We start from the raw sequence: 25,931 nt of genomic DNA on the forward strand, positions 1-25,931 counted from the left end.
CATTACAGATTTGAGTAAGAACGCTCCCAGCACCTTGCTCATTATTCAGATCGTAAGGGTCCATATCTGTACCAATAAGACACAGGATGGAGAAGAACAGAGAAACCGACTGACCCATGAGAAGGTGACATACCTTCACAATTTCCCATACTAAAAACCGTCACCTGCCTGTAGCATGACAAACAAAATAATTAAGTCACTCTTTTTGCTGAAAATGTGGCCTTGTATAAACTATCAAGTGTCCGTTCAGCCAACACTTTAGAGATACTCCAGTGGTCAGTCACAGGAGACGCTGAGCTACCGGGGGCTGGGGGCTCTGCTGAGGGCCGCACAGGTTCCATCCTCCTGTGTCACTTGCTGCTCTTTTCTATATATCTGCCACTCTCCTTGACGTCACACAGTCCCTATGAGGACTGCAGACTCCCGCTGACGCTGCTCACCCTTCTAGAACACATTTTATTGACACTTCCACTCTAGGCCTGTCAGCCTTCACCTTGGTTGTCGTTTGATGTGCTAGCATTTCAGTTTTTCCCTTTGTAACTAAAAGTTAGCTTTTGACAGAGGCGACAAATTCCCAAGATACCATTTTTTTTCCTAGCCGGGATCCTTGTGGACCTCTGTCCCTGATCGTTACATGATCTGCAGTGCCTGCTATCTCCTTTGAACTGTGGAGAAGCCTGCATGCACTCTGGTCCCCTAAAGGCCTTCTTGGGACCAACAAGCAGATTTGAACTCTGAAGTTTCGCCACTGCATCCCGCTGTGGTTGGGCCTTGACATAGCTCAGTGGAACCAGGCCTATATTTGATCATAAAGCAGCAGAACCGACAGCCATGGCCAAGATGTAATAATTTCATAGGGATCCTGTGGTCATCGGCAAGTGCTGATTCAAGCTGGCCTTTGTTGTCAAAGCTGCCGCGCCAGCTACGCTGATTTCTTCGCTAACTTGAATCAGTTTGAAGAAGAGTTCAATTCTGAAGGCAGCGTTAAGATGATTCAGGTCTCAAGACAATGGGAAAGGTCACACTAGCGTTGTTTCTTTATTCTTATCTAGTTCAAGCGTAGGTCTATGTTCAACAAGTGAGTCTAAAAATTTGAGCAACGAAACAACTCTGATATCTATCCAGTTGATGTTTGAGGGGCCAACTTCCTCGCTACACAAGGACGAGTATATCAATGTGAATCATTTGTACATCTAAGTGCACATAATAACTGAAATTACAATGTTGTTGCTGCTATTCCTTCTACCTTAAGACATTTATACTTAATCACATATGTAAACACAGACCCACCACGTACAGAATAACTTTGAAGACACCCCACTCCTGTTAAGTTTTAATTGAAATGTATTCATGAACTTAATTTTACTATCTTAAGTTTTAATTTTCCTGTTGGTAAAATAAGGATAATATGTCCCAGAAAGCTGTTAGGAGAGTTGATTTAGATCTTACCACAGCCCATTCAGCTACAACACCTGATATGTAAGTTTCCCCATTGACCTGTTATTGTTGTATTGTTGTCATTGTACTAAAATGTTTCCTATCAATGTTTGAAAAGGTAATTTCATCAATCGATTCCTGTTTTTTCAATAGCAAAAAGACTGTCAACCCTCTAATTTAGTTTAAATCAGACTAATTATATTTATCTAAAGTTAATGAGTTATTATGTCTACAGACAACAAATGTCATGTTTGAGATTCTCTGTTACTAAAAACACAGGTTATTAAAAGCAATAACAATATTTTACAACAAAATTAAGTTTAGGTATTGGAATGGTCACAATAAACTGACCTGAAACATGAGTGCAAAAAATATTTCTAAAGGAAAAAAGTATGTGTACACCTCTGATCCCAAGCTTTTGCAGGCACATAAAACAGTTTCATACATTAATCTTTTGAACATCTCGTTCTCTATAGAGACGGGGTTGAGTGCTAGAAGTGTGATGTTTCTCTTACTGCGCTACTGGGTCTATATGGTTACTGCAGCAAGCTTCGGAGCTGAGATACAAACAGAAAATCTGTTCATGGAAACTATGACAAGGAATGAGCCATCGCTCCATATAATCACTGAGCAAGCCTTTCGTGCATCCAAAAACTCCCAGGGCCGTGCAAACATGTATTTTCAAAAAACATAATATGTAACTTGCTGCACTCAAAAGGCTTCAGTCCTTCCCAGTTAGACCTCACTTTCCAGAAAGGCTTTGCAAATTTTCACTAAGAAGATAATGAAAGATTTATGTTCTGTGGGTGAGACCATCTCGTATGTGTAGTCTGAGTAAATACCAGCTGGTTTGTGTGTCTGATTTCACAGGATTTTGAAAAGGTACCCTCAGCTAAGCATGTTGGCACATGCCTGTAATCCCAGCACTTGGGAGGATGAGGCAAAAATTTTGAAGCCAGCTTGGGATACAATGCAAGACCCTGTTTAAAAAAGTGACAAACAAACATATATTAAGCCCTGGGCACAATAGAACTTGATTCTGCATACACTCGCTAGGGATTCACTAAGCACTATACCCTTTTCAGTGTTAAATGTGATCGAATGGGTTACTAATTGCACCTGTTTTCTAGGTACTATAGTGCTTGGGGTGATAAAGAATTTATAAACAATTTCCATGACACTTAGTAGAAAATATGCTAAAGTAGAAAATAGCATGAACTACCACTAATTGACTCCCCCAATGTATGAATTTTTCTTTAAAAACATAAAGTCTTATATTGCATTACTGGAGAAAAGGTTTAAAACAGAAATGTCTCCAGAGAATTAACACAGTGAGTCGGATCCAAACTCAAGCAGTGGTGTTAAATCTGTACTTCATTAATTTTATGAGCTGTGGGAGCCCCCCCCACTTCACTCAAACTGTTTTGCATATTTAATCTCCGACTAAATTTTCTTTTAAAGTAAATAATCTTTGGCTAAAATACATATATTTAACATGTAAAACCAAAATATTTCAATATAAAGGCACATGTAGAAAAGGACCCATTCTAAACAGACAAGAATGAACAGTGGCCAGTCGTGGGCGTTCTTAGTGTCACCAGCCATGGTTCAAGCTGTGATAGCCACAGAGGACTAGAGAAGAACATGGCAAGCCTTTCTGTGTTACATGCACACGTTGCTGTAAGCCATGCATAGCACATTGCTTGTTCTGGGAGCTATTAAATTATAAGATAATATTCTTCAAAAACACTTAGAGTACATTGTACTGCACATTAATTGGTAGGCATGGGTACTCACCTTCTACGTTTTTAGGAATAGCTTCTGCAGCTGCCATGATGGGCAGATGTGATGCTCCTTTTGAATGATGAATTCCACTGTTACATGAGTGATAAAGGCGTGATGGTTATTGATTTTTTAGCCATTTCTATTACATACAAGCAAACAAATAAACAAGATGAAAAACTAACACTTTTATATGCCATGCTTCTGATCTAAGACGTTGAATGATGCTCTCCTCTTTGATGGGTAAGGATCTAGTATATGGAGGGTTTGAATATGTATTATTACCTGACTGGTTCCAAACAGCTTGCACAAGGATTTGGACAAGGGTATTTATTTCCAAAGTTTCACACATTGGAAGCATGGCCCTTAGTGTGGCAGTGATAATGGGAAAGACAAAGAGGAACTCGTAAGATGTCTTTGTGCCAAATGGAGTATGCAGTCGGGATAGGGTGAGGCACTACTAGTCCGGCTGGTTTCCTGTTTCTGAGGTGTGACCCCTCCCTTCCTCCTGCACACCCACCTGCTGGCTTCCTGTTTCTGAGGTGTGACCCCTCCCTTCCTCCTGCACACCCACCTGCTGGCTTCCTGTTTCTGAGGTGTGATCCCTCCCTTCCTCCTGCACACCCACCTGCTGGCTTCCTGTTTCTGAGGTGTGACCCCTCCCTTCCTCCTGCACACCCACCACGAGGAATTCAGCCCAGAGCATTCCCACCGAAGTCAGGACAAAGCTAGCATCATCGTCTTGCAGCTCTGAAACTGTGAGCTAAATGAACCACTTTATCACTTGGGTCTCAAACATTTCATTTATAGCAAGAAAACTAAAAAGCCTGCTTCAACTACTGCCCCACATTTCATAGGCCTGAAAATAAAAATTCAAAGAAATGAAATAAACTGTCCCCGTAAATAACTATTTTGTGGCATAAAAGAACTCAAGTCAAATATTTGAGCCCAAGACCATATGAGAGCTCACTGAATTTCATTACTTTCTTATTAATACTCAATTCATAGCTGGCATATGCCACACACATCCCAGCTCTGAGCTTAGTTTATATTAATCTTCACCTTACAATGCCTGCTTTCTTCCCATCTCCTTCATGAGTTGTCTAGTCTCAGTCACTTATCTCCACATTAAGTATCATGGTTATGCTGTCTATGCTATTTGTGTAAGGAGCTAAAACCAGGAATGGTATTCCCAAAAGCCCTATGACACCAACCACACTGCATGAACCTTGACAGTAAAACTATACTAAAAATACTGAAAGTCACGTACTGCTTGTCCTCAACTCTGGATGACTAGTGAGATCACCTGGGAAGCTTTAAAGGACATATCAGTCTGGAACAGGACGAAGCACTCATCTTTGAAAATGATGTCTAATTGAGTGGCAGAAAAGGCAATGCATCAGAGAGGCCTTGACAGGATAGGATATGCTCAACTCTGATGAGAAAAGAGAGGAAAGAGAGATTACTAAAGAGGCCAGTTTTACCAGGACCATAATAAAAAGATGGGTTGCAGAGAGAGAATTCAGGTGAAGATGGAACAGGCAAAAAAAAAAAAAAAAAATGAGAAGAAGCCAGATGATTAGAGCAGATTGCCAGGTTAGTTTGAGGTCAAGCAGAGCAATTCTGGGCCAAGAGAGAAGCCAGGATAAATAAGACAGCTGGGAGAAGAGTTTGAGCCAGAAGAGCTAAGTTGAACCAGCCAGCCCAGAGCTCAGAAAGAACAAGTAAGGTGAGCTAATTAAGTAATAAGTCTTTAAGGCTGAAAAGACTCTAGACCTAGGTTAGATTGTTCAGAGGCTAGAAGCTTCCAGGACTAGGCCTAGGTCAACAGGAGGCAATAAGCCTCACAGATAACAATTGAGATGAGAATAAAATTACTTTTACACTGTACAACTACAGAATCACTTCCATTGATGCAGACGACTGTGCACTCAGTGGCTGCAAGGTTATAAACAAGAATGCTTTGCAGGGCCCCACAGAGCCTCTTGTTCTAGACTTTAAGTATAATTGTTCAGTTGGCTGACTCAACCAACAAGCTGTGAAGAAGTGTTCAAAACCTATTAAACACTTTGGGGATTATTGGAATAAGTGTAAACTTTGCCCTATGAATGTCATAACTATAATAGTCACAAGCGCTGAGACAAAGGGATATAAAAGCTTTCCTTGGCTTCCACCCAGGGGAAGAAACCATTGCAAGTGTATCCAGGTCTGCTTAGTCCTGTGAGTAATCCTTAGTAAATGCAACACAGCCCCTCCCTCAGCTGGTAAGAGCCAGCCTCGTCTTCTGATTTGACTAATTATTATCTTCACATATTTCAATATAAGAGAAAAATTAAATTGATTTGTGCTCCATCATTTTCTTGTTTTTATCCCTATAGAATTGGACGTCTCTGAAGCTCCTTGCTGCTTCACCTTAATTCAGTGTGCTAGGAGTGTCATCCCATATTAAATTGGCTGGCAAGAAAGATCTGCCACTGTCCTTTTAATACAAAAACTCACTAAGCATCCCATGGGGCGCTTTCATGGCAATGCCCCACAAAACCAAAGAATATGGGAAAAACTGAGCCAGGAGATGGGTAGAAGGCAGCTGCAGATGGCGGAACTGCTGAGAGATTCACACAATGACACAAAGTGTTAGGAAACAGGGTTCCTGTCCACTTAACGTATATTACAGACAGTTATGAGAATCCAGGTGTCCTCCAGGAATGTGTCTAGTACCTTCCTGTGCAAAAGATTTGCCATCATCAATTTTGGAAGAAAAGGTAAATAGAAATTAAAGATCACAGAAGTATTTACCAGGTGTTTCAGGGAAGCCTATACCTTTGTGGAAGCAATGTTATAAACCTGCGAGTGTGACTAGTTTTAAATTAAGATGGCAACTTCAAGGACTGACATTGAGATAGAAGGTTAGAGAGCGACCTGACCGGGAAGGGTCGGCTGATAATAATAGCGAGATCATGACGGGTACCAGCCAATCAAAACAAGGTGCAAGCTAGCACAACCCTGCTCTGAATTGTAGTCCTGAGAGAGAAGACTATGAAGGCTAAGTGAGTCAGAGAATGTGTCTGGGTGAAAGACACAGCACAGCAAATACAAGTTAAGAATGTGGTGGTGGTGGCGCACGCCTTTAAGCCCAGCACTAGGAAGGCAGAGGCAGGTGGATCGCTGTGAGTTCGAGGCCAACCTGGTCTACAAAGTGAGTTCAGTACAGCTACACAGAGAAACCACCTTGTCTCAAAAAAACAAAAAACAAAACAAAACAATAAAGAATGCACGTGGGGTAGCGGGCAGTGAACTGTGTGCTCAATTGGAGTGAAGGACCTGGTTTTCTGCTGCTGAAATAAGCACAGAACTATTGGCTTTTGTTTTGTTTTATTTTGCCTTAACATGGTATTTAAATAACCAGTGTTCTAGAATGTAGCTTTTAGAAATTCAAGAACCTTCTTTTCTTCCTGCAATACTGCCAGCACTCAGAGCAGGGTCCAGCACGCAGAAGTAATAAGAAATGGATGTGGATTGAGAACTTGTGTAACAGCATGCCTGGCAGGGAGCCCCCTCACTCTCACGCTTACCTCAATGCATCCTGTGAACACATTCCTTTGCCCTTTCTCTCCAAGTGGATGTGATGTAAGGCTCTCCAAACTGGGTGACAAGAATGCTTAGGATTTGTGATGTTATTCTTGTAGGATAAAAGGCAAACAGAATTTATTTCCTACTTTATAGCTACAAAAGTAGATGACTGGTATGAGTTAGCCATGGAACCTACTATATAGGATCTTAAATGTTTCTCAAAGGCCTATACATTAAAAGCTTGGTCTATCACCTATAAAAGTACAAAGAGTTGGTGGGATTTCCTAGTGGGAGGATATCTGGGCACTGAGGCATACCTTTGAAGAGAATACTAGGACACTAGCCACCCTCCTTCCTTTTTCCATGAAGGAAGCAAACTTCCTTTATCATATATTCTTAATTTAAGGTACAATGTCACCATACACTGAAAAATATGGAGTCAAGCAACTATGGAAAGAAACTCTGAAGCCATGAGCTAAAGTAAAATTTTCTTCTTTACAAATTGACTATAAGTATCTTGAGAATCTTGCACAGCAATAGAAAGATGACTAATATAGTGTCCTTTATAAGGGAGTATTTGGGACCAAGAACTGATGTGCAGAACACAGCAGGATGCAAGGATGTGGGTCATGCTTTAGGGACCCGGAGAGAGTGGTTCAGTATATAATACAAGAACAAATGGGAGAAATATTCATTTCAAACCCTAACTTTCTCCCCCGTGACCCTCCATTCCAAGCCTCTAAACCTTCAGCCCTATTTTCACATCTACACTTTGTCCTCAGAAACTTTACCCATATCTACCTGTTCCTGAAGCTCTAGGCCTCGAGTCATCTTATGTTTTTATTTGCTAAATTCAATCCATCGAGCTGGGTGTATCGTTATTCTCAAAATACGGCTGCATCTCACTGTCTTCCCGCTGCCTCAGGCATAGCCACTTCCTCCCTCCACCAATGCAGCTGCTTCCTAACTCAGCTGCCCGTAGCATGTCCCAGATGACCTTCACACAGCAGCTCTCATCTTCTAAATGGTGGACCAGACCACTTCCTTTCCACAGACTCTGATTGCATTTGAAGACATGGCCTTTGTGTGGGCTCTTTGTCTTCTATAAGGCTAAGCAGACGTGAATGAGAAGCTTCGCGCTACAATCCTAAGACTCCACAACTCTAGAGTGGGTAGGCTTGACTTGTTTTAGCTTCCTTTCCCTCATCTAAATGAGAAAATTGTTAGGATGGAATTCTTTTAAATGCCCTTCAGATTCTAAAACTATATTAGTGCATTGCTCTTATGTATTTTGGTATCAAAAATAAAAGTTGGTTCCAAATGCCAGAAATTAACTATGTGGTCAAGTCGGTCCATCTTTCCTTTGTACACTTCCTGTGTTCTCAGAAGCTCCAGAGCATAACATAAAGGAAGTAGTGCAGGCCAGACCTCCTGCGTCAGGTGACTCTCCACAGCCCTGCCCACTGCTTCTCATGCCATAGCTTCTGAGGAATCTCTCATGGTCTGTTCTGGTCATTCTTTCCTACACTTTCCTCAGATTATCAGGTGTGTCGGTCTGTCCTTACTGTCCACTGAACTAGATTGCAACCACTCAGAAGACACACCTGGAAGCAAGTTTTTGAGGAAGTTACCGGAGAATTTTGAGTCTCAAGAGCCATCACGAATGTCAGTGACACCATGCCAGGGACTGTGGTAGCAGACAGAATACAAAAGAAAAGAAAGGGAGACTCGGTCACCAGCTGTGTGCGTGCTGACTGTAGATATGGTGTGACCAGCCATCTCCGCTGGAGTCATTCTCACCAATACGCCGTCTATGCTATTTCCTTAGACTACAAGCAAATATAATCCCTAAATTGCTTTTGTCAAGTATTTTCATATTCATATAGAACAATTAACTAATTCCAGAAAGAATGTGAGATTGCTCATTTTCCACATTTGTTTCCAGACATCATTGTCAAGCCTCTGGTTCATCTAAACTGACTATCCTATCTGATAGTGACAAACTGCAGGCCTAAGAAAAGAAAACACAAGTAAGGGAAACTAAACAGCTTCCAGCTGGGACCACTATTACTGGCAAATAGTAAGCACATAAAATAGACAAAAGTATGCTAGAGGACAGAAAGATAAAATATTATGAATCCAATTAATCCGAGAATCATAAGTGACATAGAGCAAACATATTACATAAATGTATGACCCTAAATGTCAGGCAAGACAGGAGCCCAGGAGGGCTGATGTACTGCATGGCAAACACATTGCTCTCTGATTCACTAACTCAGGTTAATAGGTTGTCCAGAACCAAGAGATAGGAAGGAAAAACATTTGAGTCATTGGGTTACTCATACCCCAACACAAATCATCAAAATCCCAGAGCTCTGTGGTCCCTGCAAACTCAAATTCAGTCCCAATCCTTCCAATGCCAAAGTACATGATCTTTGTCAAACCACTCGATATTTCACAAACAGGGACACTTCATCTATATTTGAATTAAATCATAGAAGGCAACGGAGACAACAGTTGATCACCTGGCTGTTGTGTTGTGAGAGGAGCTCAGAGCCTCCCCAGGGCGAGCCACCTTAACCACCACTCAGAGCTTCCCAAGGGCACGCCTCCTTAACCACCACTCTCCAGGGCTAGAGACCTCCAGCTTAAACTGTTTCATAGGATGGTGGTTACAGTCAACTTGATGATGGCCAAGTAACAACACATTAAGATGTTTCAAATATTTCCATTCTTAAACAAAATACTTAAATCTTTAAGCCACAAAAGAAAATTATTTGTTATTATTTTTGTTTTTATTTAATTCTGAAATCATTTAAAAAAGGAGACGTTAAACCAAGAATTTATAATCCTCTCACATTATATTTTGAAGCATTCTGCTCAACTAAATTATAATCCTTTTTCAGCCTCTGCCTTATTATAATGGTTAAAAGGAGACTGGACTCTGGCCAGAGGAAGCAGGTAAGCTAACTCAGATCCTCACCCACCCCCAATCGCGACCCCCTCCCCAACTCCTCTCCCCTCAATGTCTCATCCACAGCTGGGCAACAGACCACCTGCCTCAGCCTCTGCTCCTACCCCTGCTCCCTCCCCAGTGAATCACACAGATTTCCCTCTCCAAATGTCAATCCCCCACTCATTCTATTATCCCAACCCTCAAAACCAGCAGACATTCCCTGGGCATCCAATAGGTCACTCCAGGCAGGAAAGCAGGGACCCTACTACAGATCTTTATTTCTCCACACTCTCCTCTAAATCCAAGTCCTGATTTTCACCAACAAATTTGTAGCCGACCGTGTGATGCAGCCTTCACCTCCCTTTTGACCCCATCTAAAACCAATCATGAAGACCTTCTCCCCCATCCTTCCTCCCCATTCACCCTCTTATCCCAACTGTATAACTATCAGGAAAAACAAATCACCACACTTGTTAGTTTCATTGAAAAATACTAACAAATATTTAAAGAAGAGTTACCATGAGTGTGTCTGTTCCAGAATACAGAAGAACAAATACAAGTTTGTTTTACCAAACCAGAAAACACAGTCAACTATAATGACAAATTACAATATCAAAAAAGCACCATAGCCCCAAGAGTAGACACAGAAACTTTTAATATAATAGCAAATGCAATAGTATTTTTAGACTATATACCATGATGAATGAGACTTTCCCCAGAGATAGTGATGAGTTAATATTCAAAATCAAGCAACTAGATTCACTGTATAAACTAAAGTAAAAAAAACTGCATTATCTTATCAACTGACCCACTAAAATTATGACAAAATTCAACACAAATTCATAATAAAGAAAAATATTTTAAAAATAGGAATAAAGAACTTCATTTTATAGAAGGCATGTATGAAATATATATAGTTGACTTGAATAATACTAAATACAGTGTTTTTCTCTACAATGGAAAAAATTGTCAACAATTTCTGTTCCTTCACCCTTCTCAAATGGTAAATTAAAGTCCTAGCCAGAACACTCGGATAGTATAAACAAACAAAAGATATATAGATGGGCAAGGAAGACATAAAACTCACTTCTCATAGTTGGAAGACCTATGTTATAGACCCAATCTACAGATGTACAAACTAAATTAGCAAGATCACATGCTGACAGATAATGAATGCCTCTCTATAATATAGTGATGAAACTGGAAGTACCAAATATTAACATATAACACAATTTACAACGCTCGAAAAGCAAGATAAATAAATGGATGTAGACATTACAAAGCATAGAAAGAATTGATCACACATGGTGATGAAAGGACGCGAGGAGGATCCAAATGAATGGAAGGAAGTGAAGTCTACTGTGACGTCTACAGTAAAATTTCCAATCGCTCCTAAAATTAGCACAACTGTTATGAAATTACTTGCTAAGATTTCCTGCATGAGTGGATGAAATTCTTCTAAAATTTACATGAAAATGAAAGGGATCTAGAGTCACTGAAGGAAATCTGCTGGAAAAGGCAGAGAAGCTCTTCCTCTCCTCTAAATCCCATGTCCCACCCACCCCCAGGCCTACCCCCATGTCATCCCCTGTACTATACCAAAGCCTTCCCCATTCCATCCCCTGTTGTATAGCAACCACCTGCTCTGGCCTCCGCACCCTTCCTCCATTTCCACTGGATCGCACATATCTTCTTCAATCTTCTTAGTCACAATTCATCCCCCTTTATCTCTGCCCAAAATTTCAGTAGACATTCCTTAGGAACCAGTCCCAGTCTTTGGGATACCCAAGCAAGTAGGACAGCAATGCAGAAAGGGAGCTTCCATCCTTCACTCTCCTTCCTCTCCTCCGAATCCAACGCCCAAGTCTCAGGCCCAGCTCTGTAGCAGACTACCTGGTGTGGCTTCTCCATACCCTGCCTCCATTCCCAGGGAACGAAGCAGATTCTGATGTAACATACATCTTTCCTCCCTCCTGTGGGTCCCCTCTGAACTTCCCCTTTCTAGTCATCCCCATCCCTAAGTGTCAGATCCCAATACCTAGAAACACATTTTAACCAGAACCTCCATTGGCCATACCTGGCATGATTCCAGAAGCATCCTCACTGGACAACACAACCACAACACCTTCCTAAGAACCAGAAAAGGCAACAGAATCCAAGGAACAAAACCCCTGCCCAACAAGGACAAGACAAGCTATCAGCACACAGAATTACAATCTTCCCAAACCCAGATGGGTAGACACCAGAGTAAAACACAAGAATAGGCAGGATACTATGTTTCCACTAAAGCCAGTGCCCACACCACAGTAGGTCCCAAGTATTGCAACATAGCTGAGCTACAAGTAAGAAACCTTAAAATGGGTTTTATGAGCATGACAGAGGTCCTTAAAGAGGAAATGAATAAATATATTTTATGCCTTACAGTTTTGTGTTCTCATGGGATTCCTGAGTGTGCAAATGAGTTGATCACACCATCTGTACCTCTTTGTTTTGCCTTTTCTAGAGCTGTTTCCTTCTGTTTATTTATTTTGTCCCATTCCAATGTGTTAGTTTTTGTCTTATTTTATTTTATTACTATTCCTTAGAAGCCTGTTTGATTTCTAATGACAGAAAGGGTGTGTTCTGGATCAGAGCAGAGGGGAGGAGGAACTGGGAAAGCTGTAAGCAGGATATAATATGTGCGGGGGAAATCTATTTTTAATAAAAGGAAAAAAGACTTTTCTGAGTCATATTTGATAAGCCATGGAGGTTTTCTGTCATCTTACATGATCAGTATTTTATTACAGTGATATGTAAAATACGATTTGGTGAGCTGGGAGATGGCACAGTCACTACAATCTTTGCTGTCCAAACATGAAGAACATGATTCAAACCCTCAGGTTTCGTGTAAAAGGCTGGACGTGGAGGCAGACGACTACTGTACATGTCTATAATGCTAGGGAAGAGGAGACAGGGGTTTCCCTGGAGCTTGCTGTCCAGCCAGTCTAGCTGAACATGTCAGCTCCATTTCTGTGAGAGATCTGTCTCAGAAAAGTAAGGTAGAGTGAGATTTAAGGGAAGATACTCAATATTTATCTCTAGCTCCCTGGAGATACACAGGCACTCACATACCTATACACCAATGGTTTAGCAATAACAAGCATGCACACTGAAGCTCCCTGAGAACCAAACATCATCGGTGACAGATTATGCTTGGGCTAGTGAGATTCCACCTTCACTCCACCCCGTGGCTGAGCAGAACTACTTGCAAAGAATCAAAGGAAGTATGTACTGTCAGATGCAGCCATACTTGAGAAATGATCAACTACTCCGAAGAGTTGAAACGTTTCATTTCAGTCTCACATAATCTAAAACTAGAAACACAAACATATAAACGTGCTGTGACAAATCAATAAAATTAGAAGAAGAGAAAATACTGAAAAAAATTTTCCAAGGAATATTTCCAAACAGGAAAGAGGTAAGTAAAATGATACTCAGAACTCATTGCTATTAGGAAAAAATAAGCCTAAAAGCTACAACCACATACCCAAATAAACAACTCTTTAAAATTACCAAATGTTGACAAAAACATAGATCAACTCAAACATCAGTGCACTACTTGTTGGAATAGTAACTGTTTATCTTTGTTAAGCTAACTGGGAAAACCTTCAAAAGATAAATCTGTACCTGCAGACCAGCCTTCTGACTCCTTATAGAAAGCTTAACACCATTGACCAAAAGATACATGTAAGAACCATCATGGCAGCACTATGCAAAGTCAATATAATAGAAAGAACACAAACATCTACCACCAGAAAAATAAATGATCTGAAAGTGGAAAATTTGCAGCCATGACACTAAACTGTTATATATGAGGATAATTGATTCACACATATAATCTTGAAGAAAGTACGTCAACATAAAGAGGATATGATAAATTCTTTAGTTGATATAAAATTTAAGTGTTATAACCTCCGAGGAGAGAATTTACTGTCTCATGTGAGGTTATAGAACAGCTTCCAGGTTCTAGCAGTTTCTGACAATCATGGAATCATGGTTTACAATTTGTTCCCTTTGTAAATATTTATTAGTCATTAAGCTACACCCTTGCAAATGGTATGTATTTTTCCAATATTTCATTTATCAATTAAAGTGAACTTATTAACCCTGTATTACATTTTTCAAAGTGGCACATAAAAGCTCTGAACCCAAGCTCTAGTTGTCACAGATAATTTTATTTATTGTCACCTGATTCTACTTCAAAAGAAGTATTAAGCACAGAGCTTTGCTAGAAGCCTGAATTGTCAAAACCAGCTTGTAAGACTCCCCGGGACAGGTACTAGCTTTTGAATTTTTCTTTATATCTTCTGTTCATTGTGCACATGGCTAAGCAAGTATTATTACACCACAGAGACCTGATTCTGCTGTGGAGGTGGCTCAGTGAGTACAGTACCTGCCAGGCAGGTGTAAAGACCTGAATTCAAGTCCCTCTTGTGGGTTTTATGTGAGTCCTTACTCGGGCTCGCTACCCTAAAGGACACAGGGAAGAAGCAATAAAGACCCTTTCTCGAACATGATAGACAGTGAGAACCAACACCTGAGCTTGTCTTCTGACCTCTACATGCACACCACAACATGTGCACATCTGCACACACACACACACACATACACACACATACACACATACATTCACACATACACACACATACATACATACACACACATATACACACACACAGTTACTCTGAAATCTTAAAGTTTTGCATTCTTCTAAATTTTCCAAGAGCTCCTACTATGTCTGTAGAAATCTTCCTACTACTAAAGCCCCATGTAACCTGCCATACACTTTGCAGTATGATTAATAACAGTGATCTTGATGCAAAGACCATAATTATCCAAATGAGAAACAAAGGTAAGTACTTTGGTCCAAAATGGTCAGTGAACACACAAACAACTGGCTTCAGGACGATCCACATTTTGCTACATTTTTCTCACCCCAAACTCTCATAATAGGAAAAGTTAAGCTTTCCTTCAAGAAAACTTTCAAATATTATAAGTGTGCCTTATGATATATTTTATGTAAAAAGTTTTGTAAAGTAAGTGATCAGCCCTGGAATCATATACATATACAAGAAACTATAGTCTCCAACTTTTCCAAATCTACTTTATTTGGGGTTCTTCAAATGCTTGTACCTTCCTTCCAACCCACCTACCCTAGATAGGAGAGAAAGGAGATTTAAGGGAGCAGGAGAAGTAGACCTTGCTGGATTCAGTTTCTGGGAGCCATTCCCCTGGAGGAGTTGGCAGCATTTCAGCCGACCAGCAATTCCACCAAAGTTGTTGCTGGAACCTGGAACAGTAGCTGAAACCGAGAGCCTCGAAGCCTTCGCCGGTGCATTCTCTCTTGGAGCTCTTGAAGTGCAGTGATGAACAGCCAAACAATACCAAGTCCCAAAAAGCCCCCCTCTCCTGTTTTGTTTTATATATATATATATATATATATATATATATCCTCTCAGACTCTGTACTAGGATGTTTTTCACCTGGCAAAAAGCCAGGCCCCCAAAATGAGGTGGTTTGACCTCTAAGTGGATAAACATCACTTGTTCTCTCACAAGTTGGTTTCCCATTCCACACTTGGGATCAAAACAAAACATGTTTATATCCACTGGAAGAAACACTATATGGACCATGCAGGTTGTATTCATATATTTATGATTATGAGTGTGTGTGTGTGTGTGTGTGTGTGTGTGTAACAATAACAAAAAGAAAGAAAGCCATGACTATGAGAAGAAGAAATGGGGAGTGAAAGAGATTGGTATAAGGAAAGGGAAGAGGAAGTGATATAATTATATTTTCATTATTAAAAAATTATTAACTAAAAAGATTTTTGGAAAGAAAAGTATAAATAGAAATATGTGCACCCAAGTACAACAAAAAAAAGTCAATAATCTCTCATCTATGAAGGTATGGTTTCAAAATACCTTACAATGATTCCAAATCAATACATGATAACTGACACAGGTTGTGCATGTTTCGTTTTGTGTTGTTTTTATAGATTAGAACAGTGTTATTATGAAAATGCATTTGGCTGTTAATAGCACATGACTAAAATAGAAAGCATTAACATTTTATAAATAATAATAAAGAGTAAACACTCATTTTATGAGACAGTTCCCTATTGACATGTTTGGGACGTTTCGTAAATAGAAAGAAATGAAAACGCTATAAAATTAATGACAAGAAATTAAATAAGCTAAAGGTCAAAGCCATTAAATTGCTTGAAGAGCAATAATGAAATACTGAAGCTGAAGATCTAGTCCAAGAAATTGAAGCAAATCGTGGTCTGTTCCCTTCCTCCTACTCTCAAGTTCCTCTATACTCATCAATCTTGAAAAGTTCTGATTGGCGCTGGAGAGTTTGTATTTAAGTAACAGTTTCAAGTAACATAATTTTAAGATGGCAATGAATCTGAAGTATTTATTTGAGCCCCTTCATATAGGTGAGAATGTATTATGGATATATATTTTTTTTCCATGTAGCACTGGGTTTTTAAACAAACTGGAACCAGAATGCATATCTCCTGGCTCCTGAAAAATAATAATTTCTGAAGAAAATGTTTCATGGAATTGTATTCCCTTCCAGGAGGTCTGTCACGCCCTGTCTTCTTCCTCCTGACTCAGCTGACCATTTTGCCCACTTTGTTGGATATTGCCTCGTGGTGAAGAGAAGGATGTGAGTGCTCAGTGGCTGATGGATCTAGGGCAGGAGCTTCTCAATTCCCGGTCATTTCTCTTGAGCTTTGCACAACCAACTAGTGTTAAGTGTCCTAGGTCATCACTGTTTTGAAAACTCAGAATCCTGAGTCCTGTCTGATAAAACTCAGGATAGTTACTCTAGTAACCAAACTCTTTACCCTGTAAAATAAAATATGGGTGGATGATGATGATGATGATGATGATGATGATGATGATGATGATGAGCCTTACATCCCAAAATGATGCTGTCAGGCCAAATAAATGACTACATGAAAAATTAAGCAGAGTGCCAAGGCCCAGCCTCGGGAAGCACTCATTTCCTTATCTGACACATAATCCTGGGTCTCTTTCCAGGTAAGAGTTGAAAATTTTTAGATGCTATTTTTAAGATACAAATAATATTTATTTTCTGAAGCAACAGACTTGGGAAAGTGTGGATGGTATAGGAAGAGCAGAAAGCATGAAGAAGCAAAGATGGAGGCAGAGGGGCCGTAATGACCAGCATAACCAGGCAGGAAAGAAATGCAGAGACCATGGCATGCATGATGCATGATAACAAATTATATTTTTAATCCCATAGCTACATGATTAGAAAAAAAGAAAGAAGAAGTGGGGGACAAGTTTACTGTATGGAATAAGATGATGTTCTTTCAGTTCACAAAAGGACCCCGAAGCAGGAGACAAAGATGAATGGCGGCAGGGGTGAAGCTCTGTGTGCAGTGTCCCATCCCCAGGATCAGGCAGAGGCGGTCAGGGCATTCAGCACTGCTGAGATACCCAGAACTCAGCACAAACCCACATAAGGCCAGGAGCAAGACCTAGCTCTGCTACAAACCATCTGCCAATAGGGAGTAGAAGATGCAACATCTACCTGCTGCTGGGGGCATGGGCTCATCCTGAGCTCTGTATTTGGAGAAGAAACATGTGTTCACAGCAAGGAGCCATGCCAGCCCCTGGCTCAGAATCACAGCACACAACATTCCTAACAGTTGCAGAGGCAGCAGGCAGGTAGAACCAAGGCAACACCTAGGTCTGAATTGGAGAAGCCCCTGGCAGCCACAGAATGAATCAAAAGTGAGCACACAAATAAATAAAATATAAAAACACAATAAAGCTTCCTATTCTAGGTAAACCAGGAAAATTACAAAACATGTGTCCAAAGCCAACACTGTGAAATGTAGCCAATAATATCAACAATTGGAATGAATTACCATTCCAATAGAAATGCAATTACCATTCCATAGGAAATGGAAGCAATAAAAGGGTATGAAAAGAAATTTAAAAATAAGTTAAACTCTACCATGAGACAGAGAAAATAGTATTCCTTTTAAAAAGAACATCAAACTATGAAATGAAGCAGTCAGAAGTAAAATAGATATGAGAAAGAACAAATAAGATTATTGAAAACAAAAATATATTATTTGGAAAAATTATAAGTTCAAGATACAGAATGAAATCTAGATTGGACTTAGATTGGAAAGTAGAAGTTAGCTCCGAGGATTTCCCAGAAGCACATAGAGAAAAGAAAATATGAAATAACAAATAAAAGATATAAAGACTGAAGGATTCCAGGGAGTATGTAAAGAAGTTTTAGGAAAGGGAAAAATAGAAGAAAAGCAATATTTGACCTGTCAGTATTAAAAAATGGTGTGAATATCAGGCTGAAAGTACACTCCAGATGCCAAGCAATAAGAATAAAAAATAAATCCACACCACGTTTCACAACAAGCATTGGAAATAAAGAAAAAGTCATGTATATGCGTGTCTCCATTTTCTGTGTTGCTGTTTTCTTTTCAGGATCTCTGTCTTTGAGTAAACCTAACTACAATCCATCTGCACTCTGAGAAGCATCATGCCAGCCCCAGAGAGCGGGAGTCTCCTGCTTCCGGAAATGCGCAGAGCACACCCTTCAGCTGAGACACGCCCCAGAAATACGCTCTCCTAGGAAGTACCTTGTTCTAAACCACACCCCTTCTGTTTCCCAGGCAGTCCACATCCCTTGGAAGTCAGCACAAGGTGGTGCAGACCTGGATAACTGTCCCAGCTGTTCTGAAGGACCACACTGTTAAGCTCCCCAAGGATCTGCAGATTTTTCTCTGAACTGCAGCACAGCCTGGTCTACATCTCTGGCCAGATGGTAACCTACCTTTGTTAGAACTCTTGAAGTGTGCTCAAGTTCTAGCTACAAAAATATGGGTCAAATCAGTGTCGCATGCTGGCTGGTCCTCATAAACGTCCAGGCCTCCATATTCTTGTCTTTTTTCACCTACAAGGATGCAGGTGATGCTAGGGTGCCATTGACTCAGGGTATTGAAGATAGTGAAGACACAAAGAAGTCTGTCGGGTTGTTGCTGTTGTTGTTGTTGCTGCTGCTGCTGTTGTTGAGGAAGAATTGCTTGGGAGCTAGAGAGTTGACTCAGCAGTAAGAGTTTATGCTGCTCTTTCAAAGGACCAGAGATCTGTTCCTTGTTCTCACTTCAAGCCATTCCGAGGCACCTCTAACTCCAGTGCCCAGGGAATTGATGCTGTCTCGCCTCTACAGAGACATGAGCTAATGTGCTTATAACCACACAGAGACATACATAATTAACTTTTTAATTAAAGGAAAATTAATAATTATTTAGAGGAGGAATCTGCCTTATTAGGGCAGTTCAATGAATAAAACAAGACAAAGAGTTAATGATGATTAGGGGATACATTGTGACTATCTTTAGCTTAGCTTATATACTCACACCACAGATTATAAGGTCTATAAACACTAGATTTAGGGATTCCTTTTTCATTAATGCATCTCTGATACTTTGACACTCGCTGGAAATCACTGTCTTTGAAAAATAATGAATAAATAAATGCCTTGAATTCCATTAGAGAAGAGATAGACAATCCACCCAGGATGCATCTAACAGAATAAAATTTTATAAACATGAGGGATATAGAATGTAGATGAAATTATATTTTCTTGAATATATATTAATTGATATATATGCATATATATCAATAGACAAATAATCCTTCATGAATATAATCTGTTAATCTTCAACCAAGTAACAAAGGCATTATAGTAGAAAATACAGCAGCTATCAACAAATGTGCTTACATTATTCACAGAACACAAATCTCAAGTTCCCTTTAGATAAGAGAAAACCCAAGTCACATTTTTTTTTGGATAATGACTGTTTTCCAAGATAATATTAAAAGCATTATCTGTGAAAAGGAATAACTAAGAAACTGGCCTTCATTAATATTAAAATTTTCTCTGTAAAAAACATTTTCAAGGGAATGAAGAGACAAGCCACAGATTGAAAAAAATTTTTTTAAATGTCTTTCTGATGAAAGCTTGTTATTTAAAAGATTCAAAGAACACTTACTACTTTTTTTTAAAATGCCAATTAAAAATATGGTCAAGAGGGCTAGAAAGATGGCTCAGAAAAGCCAGGATTAATTCCTAGCACCTACATGGCAGTTCAAAACCATCTATAACTCCAGTTCCAGTGGATCTGACACATCCTTCTGACCTCTTTAGGCACTGCATACACATGGCATATGTAAGACCAAATACTAACACACATACATGCACACACATAAAATAAAAATAAATTTAATTTTTAATTAAAAACAACCAATAACAGAAACTTCAAAGAAGAAGATATATAAATGAAAATGGAAAGATGATTCACAATTTAAATGTCGTCATGGAAGTGTAAATTAAAATAATGGTGAAATCCCACTACAGATCTATTAGAATAGCCAAAATCTACAACCATGGTACCATCTAATACTGAGAAACAAAGATGGACTTTTGGGAATTCCCTTTTGTAACTGGTGGGGATGCAAAATGGTACATACACTTTGAAAGACAGTTCTGCAGACTTTCACAAAACTAAACAAACTCTTACCACATAGTCCAGTAAGCACACCCAGTACTTACTCAAAGAGTTGAAAACTCATTGCCATGCAAAAACATGCATATTAGTCTTTACACTAGTTTCATTCTTAATTACTAACATGGAAACAAACAATATGTTTTCATTAGATTCTACAAAAAAAAAAAAGCTATCAGGACATGAAATTATACAAATAGGAGAATGAAGTCAACCTAGAAAAGCCAGTACAATCCCCACAGTAGAACATTCTCGACAAGTGAACTGTCTATCAGCAGTAGAAAGATCACTGGTTGCTGACGGCAGGAGCTAGCTGGTAGGCAGAGCACTGCAACCTGCACTTTAAGAAGTACATCTTCTGCAAGTGGAAGTACTTTATTGAGAATGTTTGTGTCTTTGTTCATAAAGGAAATTGGTCTTTAATTCTCTTTGTTGGGTCTTTATGGGGTCTCGGTAGCAGGGTGACTGTGGCCTCATAAAATAAATTGGGCAATGTTCCCTCTTTTTCTATATAATTTGAGTAGTATTGGCTTTAACTCATCTCTAAAAGTCTGGTAGAATTCTACCCTACCACCATCTGGCCTCAAGCTTTGTTTAGTTGGGAGACTTTTAATGACTGTTTCTATTTCAGTAGTATTTATAAGTTTGTTTAAATTGATCTGATCTTGATTTAACTTAGGTAAATGGTACGTATGGAAAAAAATTATCCTTTTTTTATATTTTCCAATTTGGTGGAGTATATGTTTTAAAAGTATGCCATTACAATTCTCTGGATTTCCTGTCTACTGTTATGTCACCCTTTTAATTTCTGATGTTGCTAATTTGGATATTGTCTTGCTGCCTTTTCATTAGTGTGGATACAGGTTTGCCAATCTTACAGATGTTTTCAAAGAACCAACCCTTTGCTTCATTGAAACTTTGCAGTGTTTCTTGTTTGCTTGCTTGCTTGCTTGCTTCTATTTTATTGATTTCAGCCCTGAATTTGAATATTTCTTGCTGTCTATTTCTTTTGAATAACAATTGTTTTTGTTCTAGAGTGTTCAGATGTGCTATCAAGTATGCAATCTCTCCTTTTTTTAAACATAGGCACTTAATGCTATGAATTTGCCTTTTAGAGAGAGACCTTAATTGCTTTCCCCAAGTTTAGATGTTGTGTATTTGTTTTCAACTCTAAAAAGTCTTCAATTTCTTTGTTTCTATCTTCACTCACTTTGTATTCAGAAGTGAACTGTTGAGTTTCTATGCTTCCGGTTGCTTCTGTTGTTGTCAATATCCACCTTTAATCCATGATATTGAAACAACGTAATTTCTAGCTGCATTCTGAATACTTGTCCTTGTAACCACAGTTAACTATAGCTCTTATCCCTCATCAAAGGAGCCTCTCTTTTAAGTGAAGAGAAACCATTAGAAATCCATAACTGGTCAAATCACACTGAGCAATTGATTGAGGGGTGTCCAACCCCAACTGATCCATCCACAACACAGCCGTTACACCTAAGGCTCGGGGAACATTATGGAAGAGGGGGCAGAAAGACTGTGACAGCAGAGAAGCAGGATGCTTGCTGTGAGGTCCTGTCTTCTATATGTGACATGAACGCTTCACTCATGCTATCTTAGCAATATGGTAGTCTAAGCAAGACCTGACCAGTGACAATGCCGCTTTTTCTGCCAATATGGGGGAAGGGGAAATACCTAAGGCCTTATCCCTAGATGAAGAGTATGAACAATTAAAAGTCACTGAGAGAGGGAGGACCAGTTTTCTCCAGGGATGAAGCCCCTTATAACTTATCCAACCCACAAGCTCAGCCCTAAACATGTATACATACAAACAGCACCAAATGGATTCAGCAAGATATATTTAGATAGAGATATAGAGATATAGAGAGAAGAGATGTAAATATATATACACAATATGTAACCATATTTAACACATGTAACAATAATTAAAGAGTAGGTAATGGATTTGAAAGGCGGTGAGGGGGATAATGTAAATACTCATGTACAATATTCTAAAAAGAATAAAATTTAAATTTTATGTAGATCATAATGGAATTTTTAAATATTTAGAACTGGGAATTAGAAAATCATGCACAATGACACCATACCAGTAGAATACACATAAAGTAATATCAAGCAACAAAGTGACTGCCTTGAGAGTATTTACAAAAACAAAACAGTTCTATTAACTCTGATATGTGCGAAGCAAAATATATTAATTCTGAAAAAAAAAATAGAAGAAACTAATAAACAAAACTGTTCAAAGTAGAAAACAGCTCCTTTAAATGGCACAGCAGAGGCAGACAACAGATATAGTAACACAATCTTCTAAGTTCTGGGGACCAAAACAAAGAAACAAGAAGGGAAGGGAGCAGGGAAATGGTGAAGAAATAAGCAACTACTGTTGAAGTCAAATAGACTCAGGCAAGTCTGGGCAGTGATGAAGGCTCGACACCCAAGGGAAACATGAAGGCTTTGTGAGCCCTACATGGAAGAAGAAGTAACAGAGAATGAGGTGACAAAAAGCATGAAATGTGCTAATGGGAGAGGCATGCAAACAGTAGCCTAGGCAACTAGATATGCCAACTCTTCAAGTATTTTCCTTTCCAGTAAAAAGTTAGGATTACACGAAATGAAATCAACTTAGAATAGAATGCTTTTATTAAGAACTATTTATGTAAGATTAAAATAATATAGCAGGAGAGTGAGAATGAATTAATTTTTCTTTTATACATTTAAATAGCTCATTAACAGAAATCAAGATACTCATTTAAAAAGCCAACCCAATCATTCTCCAGAGAAGAATCCTACACCCAGCTACACATTAGGGTCAGTTCCTTGTTTCAATTATTAAGAGATAACTTTCAGGCATGAAACACTAATTAGTTTATTTAAGTTTTACTAAATAGATGTATATAAAAGCTACCAATAAACTGGATATATTGAGTTTATGTTTTATATACATATACTTATCTACTTAGATTTGACATATTTCTGAGATATGTCAAACAGTAATAAACACTGTGAAATCCATCCAAATACAAAACCAGCACAGCTAGAGAGGAAGCTCGGAAAAGCATAGCATACACAGGCCCTGTGTTCAAATTCTCAGCACAAAAATAATAGGTAAATACCAAAAGACTGTTCATGAGGGTCTGAACACTAAATAAATAAATAACAATTTGGGTCTAGGCTTTTCCCAACAGTTTTCCTTGAAGGTGTCTCCCCCAACAGGACTTTCAGACTACATCCAGAGATTTTTGTTTTGTTTTGTTTTGTGTTGTGTTATTTTTTTTTTTGTAATGGAACAAAATGTATCAAGGCATTGATCACAGTTTATTGGAATGCATACACAGACACACAAAGACACACTATAAAAAACAGTATTAGCAAAGATTTTTAATTATTTAATTTTTCGAGCTTAATATAATTACAACACATTTTCCCTTTCTTTCCTCCAAACCTTCCCATGTACTCCTCCTTGCTCACTTTCAAAGTCATGACCTCTTTTTTCATTAATTGCTGTTACTAATACACACACACATACACACATGCACACACATGCACAGACACGCACACACATAAATACAACCTTCTCGGTCTGTATAATGTTACTTAAATGTGTCTTTTCAGCACTGATCATTTGGTATTGGACAACCAAGTGGTATGGTCATGCCCAGAGAAGGCTATTGCTCTGGTTCTTGGCTTTCCTTAGTTGCCTGGGGCTCCAGACAAAGATTTCTGTAAATTAAGCTATCCTGAAAGGCTGCTAAAGTTGCCTCAGTGGATTAAAACACCAAAGAGGCAAAACTTTGAGTGTTTCTGTGAGGGCTTTGCCAGATAGGATAAACTCAAAAGCAAGACCCGCCCTGAACGTTGAAAGTACCATCTCAGGACTTGGAGGACGGAACTTACAAAAGTGGAAGGAGAGAGTCAGCTGAGTGCCCATTACTGTTTCCCTCCTCTGCTTCCTGACCTACCCAAATGGAAGCACGCATCCTGGTTCCATACCTTCTCCACCATGGCACAGCCCATGCGTTGAAGACGTCCTTCCTCCTTTCAATTGTTTCTTATCAGGTTGATCACAGCAATCGGAAAGTAATATGCTGTTCCTAAAACTCCCAAAATACATGAGAACCAATGCTAGTCCATTTTCTTTGACCTAAGGACTCTGCGGCCTAGGCTACCATGAGAAGCAAACAAAAGAGCAGAGAGCCAAGCAGCAGCGGGATGCACCCCATTCTGTTCCTGCACCCTTAACCTATGACAAACGGTTAAATCGTCATAAGACTTCGCCTTGATCGTGATCTCCTCTGAGGTAGTTCTAATTTATAAAAATAATCTCATACTAAACCATCCAAAGCCACAAGCCCAACGCTAAGCCACAGGCCGACCCAAAACCCCTTCGAGCTTGGGCAGACGTGGGAAGGGTTTCTTCTCCACGTCGGAAGATTTCCTTTCACCTAAGAATCCTACAGCATTTATGACACCACTCCTTTACATTTTTAATTAACTATTTATCTATTTATTTATTTGGGGGAGGGTTGTATATATGTGATGTGTGGCTGCATGTGTCATAGGTTCTACGGCCTCAGAGAAAACTTTCCAGGTGTTGGTTCTCTCCTTTCACTAGCTTGGTCCTAGGGACTGAGCCCTAGGTCATCGGGCTTGGCAACAAGCGCCTTTACCTGCTGAGCCGTCTCACCAGTTACCCCTTTCTGGCATATTGAAAAATATTCTAAATCACACAATTGCCCCTTTAAATCTTGCAGTATGATGGATTATATGGAAATATACTATCATTGTAGTAATCTTAGGGATAAAATTACCTCAAAGCTACAGGAAAAATTCTCAAAACACAAAGTATTCAAATACCATTAGTATAACAATTGAAGTAACAAATTCAAGTGATTCTACTGGTAAAGTAAAACTCGTGTCCAGAAATGTGTTGTATGCTACAGTCTCACTAGTATTAAATAACAAATTAAGAAAAAATCTTTTAATATAAACTTTACAAAAGGGAGAGAAAGGATGGAGACAGTAAAATTAGATGTCATAAACTTCCCCAAAGAAACAACGGAACAGGCTACAGTTAAGAATTGAGGAATTGACCTGGGTTGACAAGGCATTATTATTAATTTAATAATACATACAGCTAGTCAGATAACTTTAAGAAACATAGGAACTCACATTTTTATAAACAATAATTAAAGACAAAAGCTTCCCAAAATAAGCTTCACGGTTAAAGGTAATAAATCTGAAAATGTCCTGTCAAGAAAGATAAGACCAAGAAGGCAAGATGATGACTGTCAACTTTAGGGAAGAAAAAACTCAAAAACCATTAACCAGTATAACAAGTAATAAAATTAATTTGCAATAAGACAATTTTAGATAATATTTTAAGAAAATCTATATGGCAAATTTTTAGCCATAACTAAGAGCTTAAAAGGTGTAAAAGAGGAAGTTGGGGATTGGTAGGGAAATCTGAGGCTTTAGTAAGTTTATAAGTAATAAATAGAACAAAATCAGATTAACTGACAGCAAGCTTTTCCCCAACGATAAGGCAGATGG

At 39.1% G+C, this 25,931-nt stretch overlaps 1 protein-coding gene across 4 annotated transcripts in view; it reads right to left on the reverse strand.

Annotated features, from left to right (window-relative positions):
* IQCM (IQ motif containing M) overlaps positions 1-25,931 on the reverse strand; it is a 440,692-nt gene that overhangs the window by 337,144 nt on the left and 77,617 nt on the right. For 3 of the 4 annotated variants that reach the window (XM_084755724.1, XM_084755722.1, XM_084755723.1), the window contains one exon: positions 3,235-3,311. In XM_084755724.1, the coding sequence (XP_084611850.1) occupies positions 3,235-3,271 (37 nt within the window). In that variant the 5' untranslated portion in view covers positions 3,272-3,311. Of the gene's footprint in view, positions 1-3,234; positions 3,312-4,489; positions 4,543-25,931 lie in introns of those variants that run through there. The other variant, XM_084755725.1, reaches the window with a different exon arrangement.

The sequence above is a fragment of the Acomys minous genome (assembly GCF_964271855.1).
Source record: "Acomys minous genome assembly, chromosome: 14".
Lineage (NCBI taxonomy): Eukaryota > Metazoa > Chordata > Mammalia > Rodentia > Muridae > Acomys > Acomys minous.